Source organism: Lytechinus pictus, chromosome 5, assembly GCF_037042905.1.
Source record: "Lytechinus pictus isolate F3 Inbred chromosome 5, Lp3.0, whole genome shotgun sequence".
Taxonomy (NCBI): Eukaryota; Metazoa; Echinodermata; class Echinoidea; order Temnopleuroida; family Toxopneustidae; genus Lytechinus; species Lytechinus pictus.
The window spans coordinates 38,780,074-38,794,019 of NC_087249.1; the positions used below are offsets into that span (position 1 = coordinate 38,780,074).

The following is a 13,946-nucleotide window of genomic DNA, read 5'->3' on the forward strand; positions in this document are numbered from 1 at the left end:
AATTCATTTCTTTTCAAAATAAATAAAATTGATTCGTGATTATGTCCTTTGGGTAAAATTGAGCAAGAATCATTAATTCATGTGTGCTGATTGCCCGATAACTATAATTTCAGAACAACATTATGCAATGGTTGAGAGAACATTGAATATTAGTTTACAGTTTGATCGAGAATTGTGTTTATTTGGAATTAGATCATTTAATTTGTGTGTTCTAAGTACCGTTTCTTTTATCCCTCGCTTTCACATAAATAAAATAAACGATAGACTACCTCATTTTAAACTCCTTAAAAGTGAAGTTCAGAGATATGTTGTTTTTGAAAAGTATATTTTTATGAAAAATAATCAAGGCGAATAATTCCATCAGAAATGGTCGACGTATTTAAATAAATTCATGAAGTAGGCATATAGTACTCATGCATTTCATTTTTGAAATATGATGTTTTGTAGAAAATATGTACAAATAATTTATGTAAAATAATTTGATTCGTTATTTTCTTTATGTTGTGTGATAAAGGTTCTTTTTTATTCTCTGGAATAAAAAGGAGAGAAAAAAAAAGTCATAAAACGGACATTCTAATCATTGTCGGTATTCCTACGTGGAACAGCCCAGGGTGACCCGACAGGCGCGTAGCCAGGGGGGGCGGTGGGGGCGGTCGCCCCCCCAAAACGTCCCCAAAAAGAAAAAAAAAGAGAAAAAAGAGAGGAGAAAAGGAAAAACGAAGGGAAGAAAGGTAGCTTTGTGGGTTTTTCTTTTTATTCTTTATTTTTTTCTCAAAAGAGAAACTCCTTCACTCTTGCTCTAAATTTATATATATGAATTTTGCTTCCGCGCTGCGCGCGGTTAAATGACAATATTGTAGTTCTCCTTTGTTTCCCTATCCCTTTCTCTAACCCTGTTTTTCGACCTCAGCTATCTGATTCTTGCCAGTTAAAGTTAAATGTATACATTAGGGCATGGAATAAGAGTAAGGTTAGCCCGAAGTATATGAAGTTATCTTTTTTTTTCAAATTGATCGCGCAACTTCTGGTCGGGTCAACTTCGGGCGGGTAAAATCTTCATACATCAATTTCTGCCGTCACCTCCATATAGGCCACTTCTCCCGCTTTTCAGCACATTACTAAACAACCATAATTTGGGGGCAAACAGGTTCCTAATTTCAAAAGAGGAAGGTATAAAATTCGTGTCATATTAAATAGAAAAAAGTACAATATATTTTAAATCAAATTCTATTAAAATTTCCCTGCACATTCATCTCCTGTCCTGTTTTGCGCCCTCAGTTTGAAATTTTGAATGACACTTAAGTTTCTTTATCATTCAAAATTAAGCGCTTCAGGATAAATCAAAGAAATTATACATCATCCTTTTTTATATAATTTCAATAAATCACAGAAGTTTCAACTTTTTGCGCACTATTTTCCTTGTAATGAAGTTCAATAATCTTATAAAATCAATTGAATTGGAGCCGATGGGGTATAGATATATGCATTTGATGAAATGTCCGCACTTTGAAATTTCAGAGTTTATTGCTCTGCACGGGGAGAAATATCTTCCTCCCGGCATATACCCTTCTTGTTTTGCGAGTTAAATATATGCACTGCCGCTAAATTGTTTGGAATCAAATGTAATCTTTCCAAGGGAAGCATTCAGTATAACTTAGGGAATACCCTTATCTCGGGACCCTTTTCTTTAGAAAAAAATTGATAAAACGCTTTAGCTTTCGCGCTTCGCGCGGGGTAAATATTATTTTAATTTCCTCCATTTTATCCCTTTTTGTGCGTTCACAATCACTTTTAAAAACAAGGTTCAAAATCAAAATATAGTCAACTGAATTGGAGCTGATATAGGTACTAGAGACAGGAGAGACGGCTCCTTTTTATTTTAATTTAAGAAACACCGAAAGCTTCGCGAGGGAGGGGGAAACTCCCCCTCCCTGCACCCACCCCCTAGGGAGCGCGCTTCGCGCGCTCTGTAAGTGTTGGCACGCTTCGCGTGCATTTACCGCCCCCTCCAAAATGAAATCCTGGCTACGCGGTTGTGACCCGACAGTTATATTCTGATCACTGTCGGTACAGGAAGAAGTTGGAACATTCCTGCGAGACCTGACAGGTTATCGATTGCCGACAGACATCAGTCCAAGCCCCTGTGTGGCAATCCTTTTTCCAACCGGACATCTCAAACTACTTTTTATTTGCACCGACTTGGAAGTTTACCTCAAAACCTCGCCTTCTCCACCACATCTCTCTCTCTCTCTCTCTTCCTCCTTCATTTTGTGTTCCCCCTTTTTGCTTTTTTTCTTTTTCTTCTTCTTCTCCTTCTTCTTCTTCTCTTGCCTTCTTCTGTTCTGTCTCTTTTTTCCCCCTCTTCCCCTCTTTCTTCAGTTTTCCCTCTCTCTTCCAGATTTACCGATAATATCCAGAGAAGTAGGGGGGGGGGGATGGGGTGGTGGTGCGACGGCCCTAGGTAAGAATCCTGCGCTCAATTATACACATGTAGTCGTTTCCGCACGGTGATAGCTCGCTCCCATACATGCCATAAGACCAGCACTTAATTGTTGATTTCGGTGGGGTACCTCGCACCAACCGGCATTAACCAGGGACGTTTATAGGAGGAGAGCATAAACTATTGAAAAGGCTTTCCGCTTGACTTTTCGGTAAACAGGAATTTTTCTTGTCAGGAGCAGAGCATTTTGATTAGAAGGAGTGGGGACCCGGGTGGAGACAAAATTATAAATATATGTTTTTCTTAGTTGCATTACGTTACAAACCTAAAATGTATTTGTATGTCCTTGTTATTCTCTCTCCCTTTCCGTTCCCCGATTGATTAGGTCAGCAACACTCATGGATTGTTCTTTTTGTAATGATTTAACTTTCACTGATGTGGAAGTGTGCATTTGTACATTTTCACGATTTGAACATACCATACATCATTTCAGCTGTATTGATAATAATGAATTTAAACTAGTTTTTAATGATACAAAAGCTTCACTAAACAGTCAATATATCCATGATTTGAATAATGCAAACAATAGCTTTACAGATAATTTTAATTAATTTGATGTGCAATATGACCATAAATTTCAATTTTAAATATATTATCCTGAAAACATATTTGTAGAATATATCGGGGTGAGTGTTTCGATAACTCATTTAGTTTAGTGGATTTAGTTCACGCAGTCCTTAAACTTTCAGGCCATTTCTAACTGTAAACTACTTTACCTCTCAACTTTACTATTTTTGGTTTCTCTGAAACTTGGAGAAATGATAGCACTCCCATTTTTGTCTCGCCTGCATAGCAGAGCGAGACTATAGGCGCCGCTTTTCCGACGGCGACGGCGGCGGCGGCGTCAACATCAAATCTTAACCTAAGGTTAAGTTTTTTAAATGACATCATAACTTAGAAAGTATATGGACCTAGTTCATGAATCTTGGGCATAAGGTTAATCAAGTATAAGTGAACATCCTGCTCGAGTTTCAGGTCACGTGACCAAGGTCAAAGGTCATTTAGGGTCAATGAACTTTGGTCAAGTTGGGGGTATTTGTTGAATTACTATCATAACTTTGAAAATTTATGGATCTAGTCCATGAAACTTGGACATAAGGTTAATCAAGTATTAGTAAACATCCTACCTGAGTTTCAGGTCAAATGACCAAGGTCAAAGGTCATTTAGGGTCAATGAACTTTGGCCAAGTTGGGGGTATTTGTTGAATTACCATCATAACTTTGAAAATTTATGGATTTAGTTCATGAAACTTGGACATTAGGTTAATCAAGTACCACTGAATATCCTGTGCGAGTTTCAGGTCACATGACCATGGTCAATGGTCATTTAAGGTCAATGAACTTTGGCCGTGTTGGGGGTATATGTTAAATTACCATCCTAACTCTGAAAGTTTATGGATCTAGTTCATAAAACTTGGACATAAGAGTAATCAAGTATCACTGAACATCCTGTACGAGTTTCAGGTCACATGACCATGGTCAAAGGTCATTAAAGGTCAATGAACTTTGGCCGTGTTGGGGGTATTTGTTGAATTACCATCCTAACTCTGAAGTTTATGGATCTAGTTCATAAAACTTCGGATATAAGAGTAATCAAGCATCACTGAACATCCCCTGTGAGTTTCAGGTCACAAAACCAAGTCAAAGGTCAGTTAAGGTCAATAAACTTAGGCCATGTTGGGGTAATTGTTGAAGTGCCATCATAACTTTGAAAGTTTATAGATAGAGTGAATGAAATGTGGACATGGGTGTAGTTGACAGTCTTAAGTCTCCGTTCAAATGTCATTTATGGTCAATGAACGTGGTATTATGTCATTATATGAATTATGTTTTTGTGAATGATTATTTTATAGTAGTTTTCAAAGTTAGCACTGCTGCTATATTAAATTGCGTAATGCAGGCGAGACTGCCAGAGGCGTTCCACTTGTTTATTTCATATTCTAGGTTATATTTTCACCAAAACACTTATATGCTACGGAGCCCGGGAAGGGACATGGTAAAAATATTTTTATCTCGTTAAAACGACATAGTATCTCGTTTTAATGAGATACTCTCTCATTAAAACGAGATACTATCTCATTAAAACGAGATAACTATCTCATTAAAACGAGATACTATGTCGTTTTAACGAGATACTATCTCATTAAAACGAGATAACTATCTCGTTTTAACGAGATACTATGTCGTTTTAACGAGATACTATCTCATTAAAACGAGATACTATGTCGTTTTAACGAGATACTATCTCATTAAAACGAGATAACTATCTCGTTTTAACGAGATAAAAATATTTTTACCATGTCCCTTCCCGGGCTCCGTAATATGCACATCCTGGTCGGCATGCAAATGAGGGGACTGGTGACATCATCAACTCACTACTTCTTTTGTATTTTATTATACGAAATATGAATATGAATACCTTTTCTCATCGTTGTCATGAGTTATAAAGTTGAACATGTGGAATTAGTATTGTTTGCAGTCAAGTTGTCATTATTGTCAAATCTGTAAAACTGAAATATTGAATAATTCAAACAATACGAAAAAAAAACCGACATGGTGACTGAGGGACTTCATCGAGTCTCTCGTTTGCATACCATTTAGATGTGAATATAACTATTTTGTGAATTAAGATAAGTGACACTTTAATATGTCATAACTTTCTTATTTTACTGTTTACATCCGATTTGTATGAAATTATCAGTGCTGTGCTTGTTTGATTTTCTCTACTGATTCAAATCAACATTTTATAGGGTGGACTAGACCTTTAACAGTAGTATATATTTGATTAAAGAACAGGTAAAGAGTAAGCATTTTTGCAATAAATGCGAGGAGTTTTGAAAAAAAAGACTAGAAAAATATACAATTAAATATATTGAATATTAGGTATTTTATTTTTAAAAAATCTCTATACTATTACGATTCTATAGTTAGCACGATCACAATAGTAGGGATGCCGTCTTCAGCCTAATTCAAATAAATTCCAGAATCGAGTCATTGCAAATAAGTAATCAACATCATCTCTCCTAGTTTTCTACATTTAACAATTAGAACAGAATACAGAGTTGTATATTTATGTCCCCTTTAAACTGAATATATTACCAAAACTTTATTAAAAAAATAATTTCAATAATTAGATATTAGATATTGATGGCACTCAGATTTTTATGGATCTTAGGTAAATTCAAGAGGCAAGGTGAAGTTAAGTTCGGTCAAGAAAAAAAAGGGGAGCGGTTCACTACAAAATGTAGCTAATTTTGCTTACCAGAATTCCTGGGGGTGCTGCATATGGAGAATAATACACGCATGCTGAGTGTAGAATCACGAACATATATCATCCTTATCTTCATGACATTAGTCGGGCAGCATGTGTCATCTACTTCGACAAATTGGCCAAGTTTGATTTTTCACTTTCATAAGTTCTGTGGCATCACAGGGAACAATGTTCAACTTGGTGTCAACTTTGTAATGGTCATTTTGACCATGTGAAGGGTCAAAATTGGGTCTGTAGGGGTCTTCTTTTAATGCTCTTGTTGCATCCAGTGACACGGCAAAATGGTGTACTGTGCAGAACCATGCATATACCCTTAATTAATCTGTCGTTAAAAAGATATGAAAGAAAAGGTAAAAAGGTCAACGAACTTTAGTTGGAAAGCAAAATAGACCAAAAAGCGGTAAAAAAGTTAATTTTCGTGGCGGTTCTTTCTTAGTGTCTTTCTATTTTGTAAAGTCTCCATCTGAGAAGTCCTTGTCTTTGTAGTAGATGAAAAATTTTAATGGTCATTTTGATCATGTTATGGCTCAAAATGGGTTCTATATGGGTCAACTTTTGAAAAAAATGTAATGATTGTGTCTACTGACAGGCAGCATATGTCATGATTTTACGGCTACTTCGACAAATTAGCCGTTAAATCGTGACATATGCTGCCTGACTATATTGCTGAATGGATTGAATGAGTTGGCGTTTCGTAAAATCCTGGCCTACTCAAGGCTTAAGTCACAACTCAGAGCGGCGACTGACCGATAAGTAGCCTGCTCGGGCGTCGCTGCATCGCCGAACGATTTTTTTTTAAGTCGAGCGGGCTGTAAACATACTTAGCGGTGGTTGAGCAGTGCCCGGTCGATTACCCATTACTCAAGGCCACATCTGGGTCAAATCGGGGAACTAATCTGTTTAGCGTCCGAGCAGAGGCTGACGACCCACCGAACCCCGGGTGGTTACCCACCGGCCATCGGCCTATTTTTAGATAATCGCCCGTCCGATATTGAATTCGCCGCGAGATGATCGACCGATCTCTGACCGGCCAATGACCGCTCGACAGCTGTAGTCAGACCGCAGGTCCCTATGCTAATGAGCAAAAAGGCCAGATTCATCCAAATCATCTCGTGGCTGAATCCTCCTCCTTGCAAAATCTCGTGATTCGTGAGATTTTCTTTCTCTAAGAGTTTACCTGTTTTAACCTCAAGTTAAATGAAATATTATTGCACCATCAGATAGAGTAAAAGTTACTCTTTCATATTGGTCATTTATTTTGTATACAATATTTTGTTAAATAAGTAAATTTCTGGCCCGAAAATGTGCCTCAAAACTGAATTTTCTTACCCTGTTTTCTTTTACAAATTGTGCAAAACTTTTTATTTTGAGCCTCAATGATATCTCTATCACCATAAAGCTGAATTTCTGTACTTTCTCACAATGCCACTCTTGATATGCGGCACCTTTTAATCGGGTCAAGATCACACTTTTCCCACCAAGGTACAAGACGAGATTTCTGAAATTTTGTACTTGCATGAAATCCAGAGTTCTGATTGGCTGGATAAGGTTCACAGAACTACAGGCGCGGGGTATTTGAGGAGATTACCACATGGGAAGTGTGACCTTCCCACGAAACCAGGCACTGGGACCGTTGGAATTTGCCATTGTGCGGTCTCTTTGACCAATCAGAGTGCAGTATTCTTGTTTTCAAACTGCTTTATGTACTTGGCAAATGAAAAGTGTGATCTTGACCCGATTAAACCAATTCTTATTTTGAGACCTATATCATTTCAAAGCATACATATTCAGCTTTATCATGATATAAAAATCATTTGGGCTCAAACAAAAATAAAGTGTGAAAATAGCAGCTTTCGTCAGGTGAAAATATTTATTTTGCAGCATATTTTAGATCAAAATTTTAACCTATATTACAAAATCTTTGAATAAATCCAAACACATGACCTGAAAGAATGATTCTTCGTCTTTACAATGGTACCAGATTCATGAAATTCAATGCACAATTAGAGCAGCAATGACCGAATGAAAAGAGGTGTTTTGGTCCGCATCAAGCTCATTAAATATGCAAAACATCTCAAGTCATGAATATCACTTGGATGAAAGAAGCCACTTTCTTGGGACCTGCAGTCTGACTGGCTGTTGATCCAACGAGTTCAATTTTCGACCTAAATCGTTCGACGGCGACCACTCGATTACGTTGGCGCCCGGACGGCGACCAACCACACGCCGAGCGTATTTCGGGCGGCGAGTGAAAAGTGAGCAGGCGCCGCCAGAATTTAAACTCCGCGCTAAATCTTGAGCGGCGATCGAGCGATGCCCCCAAAAACCAGTGGTACCCGGACGGCCGCCGGTCGGTGCCCGGGCGAAATTGGCTAAAAACTAAGTCGCCTGCTTTTGGAGATGTGACCATAACCATAGATTCTACTAGAACTAGTAGGATAGAATCCATGCTTTAACTAACTGAGGAAAGCTATACTGAGTAGTAATGATTATGATGATGATGATGATAATGATAATATTACACTGTATGAAATGTTATAATGGCTAAATCATATCTATTCTATAGGTCCGGTGGTAGCGTTCCTTTACAAAAGGCTTCATGGGGGCTACCGTAGGGGGCTCGTAATGACTGGTTCCCTACTTGCAACGAGTGGCTTGCTTATCGCTTCTTCTGCGACCAATGGTGTAGAACTTGCTCTTTATCTTTCGATTGCAGGTATGTGTTCTTCGTCATGTATCGATTACGTTTCTTAGCGGTAAAATACTAATTAATACAACGTTGTTAATAATATGTACTTTACTGTAGTTGTTTAAACTTTCTAAACAAGTGTTGGAATTTGCTTTATTGATTGAAGATGGATTATTACTATTCTTTACTCCCGTTCAGTTTCATAGTAAACATCATTGTACAAAAATTTCAAACTGCTATTTTGAATTAAAGAGTTATTAAGTGAAACAATATAAGCTGAGAAACATGTACAATGTCTGGATATTTATGGGCATTCAATTTTCTAGTGATAAGCTATTATTGTGAACTAACATAGGCGCTTTAGTTTTCATATGGCATTGTTTGTTCTTGTTATCTAAGTATTAATATAAAATCTCTTGATATCTGTAAAGATTTCTCATAGTTCTCTTAGCTTCACCACTTGGCTACAATCGAGTCAAGACACGGCCTCAAACGTTCAATTCACATTTAATATATTTGATAATAGACAATGATTATAGATTTTGCACGGTGAGGAAGTTCAGTAAAAACACAAAAATATAGTGTATGGGGTCTTTAAGATGTTTTTGTTTTCCTTTCCTTTCCTCCTTTTGTGAAATATAGGTCTTGGTTCAAATATATTGTCAATATCGCTTGTAATTGCCCTCAGCGACCAGTCCGGTGATGCCTTCGGAATTCTCTACGGAATTGGCAAATCAGGATATGCTTTTGGCATGGCCCTTGTCCCTCTACTGGCTGACTACCTGATGAGGATCTATGGCTGGAGAGGATCCTTGATGATTATCGGAGGCATCATGGCACACCTGATACCATTGACCTTGATGGTCGATTTTGCAGAAATAACAGTTCAAGAAGAGGGCCATGAGATTTCGTATAGCGATGGCCGAATGACTGGCAATGATTCTGATACAACCGACATAGAACCAAACTGTGATGAATCTCTTCCTAGGTCTCAGTCGGCCAGCAACTGCTCCGACCCTTCGCCACTGGAAGGTGTCATTCAAAATGAAAATGTCATCATTCCCCTCGAGGAGGTCAATGAAGAAACACGTGACAATGCCTTTCTGATAAAGAAATCATCCACTTGTGAACGGCACAAGAAAATGTCTGTCAAAAGTTGTCGCATCAAGGGTCAGATGAACTGTTCTGAGCTCTCTTCCGCCGTCCGCCGAGAATGTGCTAACTCCATCTACAGTCGAGATCGGTGGATGATACTCCTTATGTTCGTCACGATGGTGTTCGCCATGGTGGATGGTGGTTGGCACGCGTTTCTAATTCCACGTGCTGTCCATCTAGGTGTTCCCACTTTTAACGCATTGGCCCTGGCGTATTCAGGAGCCGCTGCAGCTTTCATAGGTCGCTGCTTTGGAGGATTACTCTTAAAATCCAAACTCATTTCAGGACAGTGCTGGTTTCTTGTCCTGACATTTCTCAACGTGACATCACTGCTTGTGGATATTTTTGTCCCAAGGTTTGAGTTAATGATTGTGACCGCTTTTATTACGTCACTCACGATTGCCGAACGGAACATTCTGGTGTTGGTCATATGCAAGGAAAGGGCTCCTCTGCCTGAGTTTCCGGTCATACTTGCTTCTTCCGAAATTGTATTTGGGGTTGGCACTTTCCTTGGCGCCTTTTTCTCTGGTAAGAACCCTTGCATTTTACCGTTTCAAACATTTTCTTTTTTTAAGGAATAGCATTGTGCACATTTAATCTTGAAGTATTTTACCCTTCAATGTAATCATTGATTCAACAGAGAGAGAGACAAGGGGGAGGAGGGTAGATGTCTTGTATTCTAAAGGGATGGGGGCTAGCAATAAGTAAAAGTTAGAAAAAGGTAGCTGTCAGTAGCAGTCATTCTCAACCCCCCCCCCGCGTAGACCGCAGACATACTTGAATCCACCATTCTTCAGTTAAATTCAAAAGTTCTCTCTTCTACATCCTTTCCCCATGAACCATTTCACAATTGCAATTGATCAAGGCCTATCTAATGTTTAGTATATCCTATAATGGGTGCTATAAACGAATACAGCAGTGCTCGTTGGTATAAAAAAAACACACGAATACGAGCAACGCAGAGACTAACGTTAGCCTACACAGCCTAGCCTCGGTATACAAACACAGAGCTACTAATCAGAATTCGTTACCTGATATACCCCCTCTATAGCCTTGCACATAACCATTAAGATCAGTTTTTGGACCTCTAGATGATTGAAACATGCATACTAGTGAAAATAATTTGCTACTGAAGAGTTTGGGCTGGTATTTCATCCACTAGGGAATTCACCTTGTAATAGGCTATAGTCTTGGAAAAGGGTATCACAGGCCTAATTTATTTCCCATAGACTCGTGTGTAAAAGTGGCACTTAAAAAGAATTCATAAAAAAATAAGGAGGAAATTCGAGGGTCGAATGTTTACTACCAGTGGATAGGATAAATGTCTGACATTGCATATCTGACCAGAAAAGGGTACCTCGACAGGCTCATTTTAAAAATAAATCAGCACTTATGAAGATTACGCCTGACGGGATCAAATTCATCACTTGAGAGAGTAAAATGGCCCTAATTCTCCCGCCAGTAAAAAATATAGTTCCATAGTAGTGATATATCTTTCAAATTTAGAAAAAAAATTAGTTCAGTAGGTACTCTCTCTAGAATCAGTGTTAGATTGTCAGTCATATTCATTAATTTTTGTCAATCAGCAATATCAAATTTGAAAATTGAGCTATGGGTTGGCTCGAATGAATATATTTTGCCTGCCAGTTGTAATTAGGCCCGTGCAACCTTTATCAAGGCTTTCCGATTAGAATTTTCGATATCTTGGTCAATCAATGCGAGCGACAAGTTCCGAACGAACGCAGATAGACAAGCGCAAAGCAGCGGCACGAATCGCGATATATAGCGACAAGTAAATACGTCAGCAAGGATGATGACGTCATACAAGATGGCAACTTACGATGACTAACGAAAGGATCGAGGATGACTATGTTTTATCATCATTTGAAAGGAGTTAACGGTAACTGCGGTCTAAGGTACGATATTTCTAAATTTTATATTTTTTTCTCTTAAATTTTGATGTAATTTCTTTTTTATAATGTGACATCTAACCACTGGCGTAAATCCGTGTTGATGGGTGGGGGGGATGACTGAAATATTTTGGCATTTTTTTTGCAATCATGTTTTTAGATATGCAAGGAATTGTCATTGATATGTCCACATGCAGTGGCGTACGGTGTGTCACGGCATGGGGGGGGGGGGCACCAGCAAGTATTTTTGAATCACTGCCGTGAGTGCGCTCAGTTGCCGGTTATACTGACCTAATAGAGACATTTTAAGGACAATGTCATTAAACGGATATGTATCTCACCGATCAAATAATGCGAGCGCGAGCTGAATTTTTTTATATTCACACCTAAAAAGGGACATTATAATCAAATTTTGTGTAATCATGATAGGTACCTGTCTCGCTAAACAATGCGAGCGCGAAGCGCGAGCTGAAAATTTAGATAATTCAGACCTGAAGTGGGGCATTCTAAGGTTTCTTTGTAGAAAATAACTAGGATTATACGTATTTCATTAACCAAATGATGCGAGCGCGAAGCGCGAGCTGAAATTTTTTTGATATTCAGATCAGAAGAAGGGACATTTTAAGGACTGATTTTAGGAATTCATGAAGAGCAGACATATCTCACCAATCCACTAATGCGAACGTAATCACGGACAAGAAATTTGTCATATATACGAAGACCTTAACATGGGGCAATCACTTTTTGAGTCTTGAAAAAGAAGCATGTCACTACATAAAACAATGATAACTCAAGTGCTAGGAAATATATTTGGTTTATATTGAATTGAAAACGGGATGTTTTAGTACAACATGATTATATATCTCGTTAAGCAGACAATGCGAGCACCAGGAACAATGAAGACGTAGGCCCTGGGCAAATTATGTTTCATAAAGTTATGATAAAAATGTTTCTTATGTAATGTAACATAACATAACTATAATATAATATAACATTATAATGAATAATATTTTCTTCTTTCCCACTACGTTTCTCTTCCTTTCTCCCTCTTTTCCCCTTTTCACCCTTTCCCCGTTTTTTTTTTGGTCAGCCGATGGGGGGGGGGGGGGGATGTGCCCCCCATGCCCCCCGTAATTACGCCACTGTATGTCCATATGGCAAATACCCCTCCAATATTATTATCTTTTTTACCCCACGATGGTTTAATGGTTTTATTAGAGATTACATTCAATTTTTTTTTATATTCCATCTTATTTCCTTCCCAAAGACCCAAACATTGATGAATTGGAAGAAACGGGGGTTTCTCTTTCATGTTAAGGACATAAGTATTTCGTTTGGAAATTGTGAACTGGCTCTTTATTTGCATTTTATCATTCAATAATATTGTTTCATTTGTTAAGCGGTATTTTAGGAAGAATTTTCACCAATAAAACGATCGGATTATCTCTTGTGAATTTTTTCTTCATTTCTTTCGTAAAAAGTGGGGGGGGGGGATGTTTGTACAGGCCATCCCCCCTCCTCGAAAAGTGGGGGGGTGTATCCCCCCATCCCCCCCGGGATTTACGCCAGTGCATCTTACGTACAGAAAAACGATCCGAAAATCGGGTTTCCGCCGAATGTTAGATCTAACGTTACTGCAAATACGTTGTCGTTACGTACGGGCCAACAACTGCTGTATTCAGTCTATGTATTGGTAAGTTGAGCCAACGCAGTTCAGCGGAGCATCCAAAATACAGAGACTGAAGCTTTTGGTCTAGGTTTTAAAGGCCTGGTCCCACTGGCCGACGGACACAAAACGTATTCCTAACGGGTACAGCAGAGAATCAGAATTTCTGGGTGGTTCTATCGGTTTTCATCCGCTCCAGACGATAGACAAAATGGACGAACACAGAAATCACAGTGGACGGATGCTCGATGGATCTAGAGCGTATGAAATACGAAAAAAGGAGTACAAAACGGATACTCTTACATAAAGTTTTCCAACGGATGGCAAGATTCCTTTCCTTTTTATATCCTCTTTGCAGCCGTAATAGTAGGGTGGCTTAGGGTCAATTTTTTGGATTACCGTTACAGAGCGGATAAAAGCACCATTTTTGGCACAGAGCTTCCTTATGGACTAACTTTTGATTTTAGAAGGGGAGCCACCCAAACCGGGTTCGTCTTCGACCGTTGCCATGGCAACGGATTAATTTCTCAAAAATAACATATATACCCCTGTAAATGGTAAATAAACATGGTATAAATCATTCAATTGATCAATTTCAAGCTTCCAATTAATTACAAATGAAATTTACAAATATTTGAGGTCATCAAAACAGTTCCAATTACCCCGTTGCCATGGCAACCACTCATTATTCACCTAGAAAAGACCAAATTTTTATAATAAAATTGTAGATTTTGACTTTTCTTTCATTTACCCTA

The 13,946-nt window shown here is 38.4% G+C and overlaps 1 protein-coding gene across 1 annotated transcript; it reads left to right on the forward strand.

Annotated features, from left to right (window-relative positions):
* The first annotated feature begins 8,341 nt into the window (after window positions 1–8,341).
* On the forward strand, window positions 8,342–10,268 carry LOC129260230 (uncharacterized). The gene is made up of 2 exons (XM_054898252.2): window positions 8,342–8,487; window positions 9,103–10,268. Exons 1-2 carry the CDS (start codon window positions 8,397–8,399, stop codon window positions 10,194–10,196), a joined length of 1,185 nt encoding a protein of 394 aa, XP_054754227.2. The 5' UTR covers window positions 8,342–8,396; the 3' UTR covers window positions 10,197–10,268.
* The last annotated feature ends 3,678 nt before the right edge of the window (window positions 10,269–13,946 follow it).

Bases quoted from the DNA above. Each gene is read 5' to 3' on its own strand.
- LOC129260230 (XM_054898252.2), top strand. From the start codon at position 8,397: ATGACTGGTTCCCTACTTGCAACGAGTGGCTTGCTTATCGCTTCTTCT. The intron at 8,488-9,102 runs GTATGTGTTCTT...TGTGAAATATAG, and splicing joins TCTTTATCTTTCGATTGCAG to GTCTTGGTTCAAATATATTG.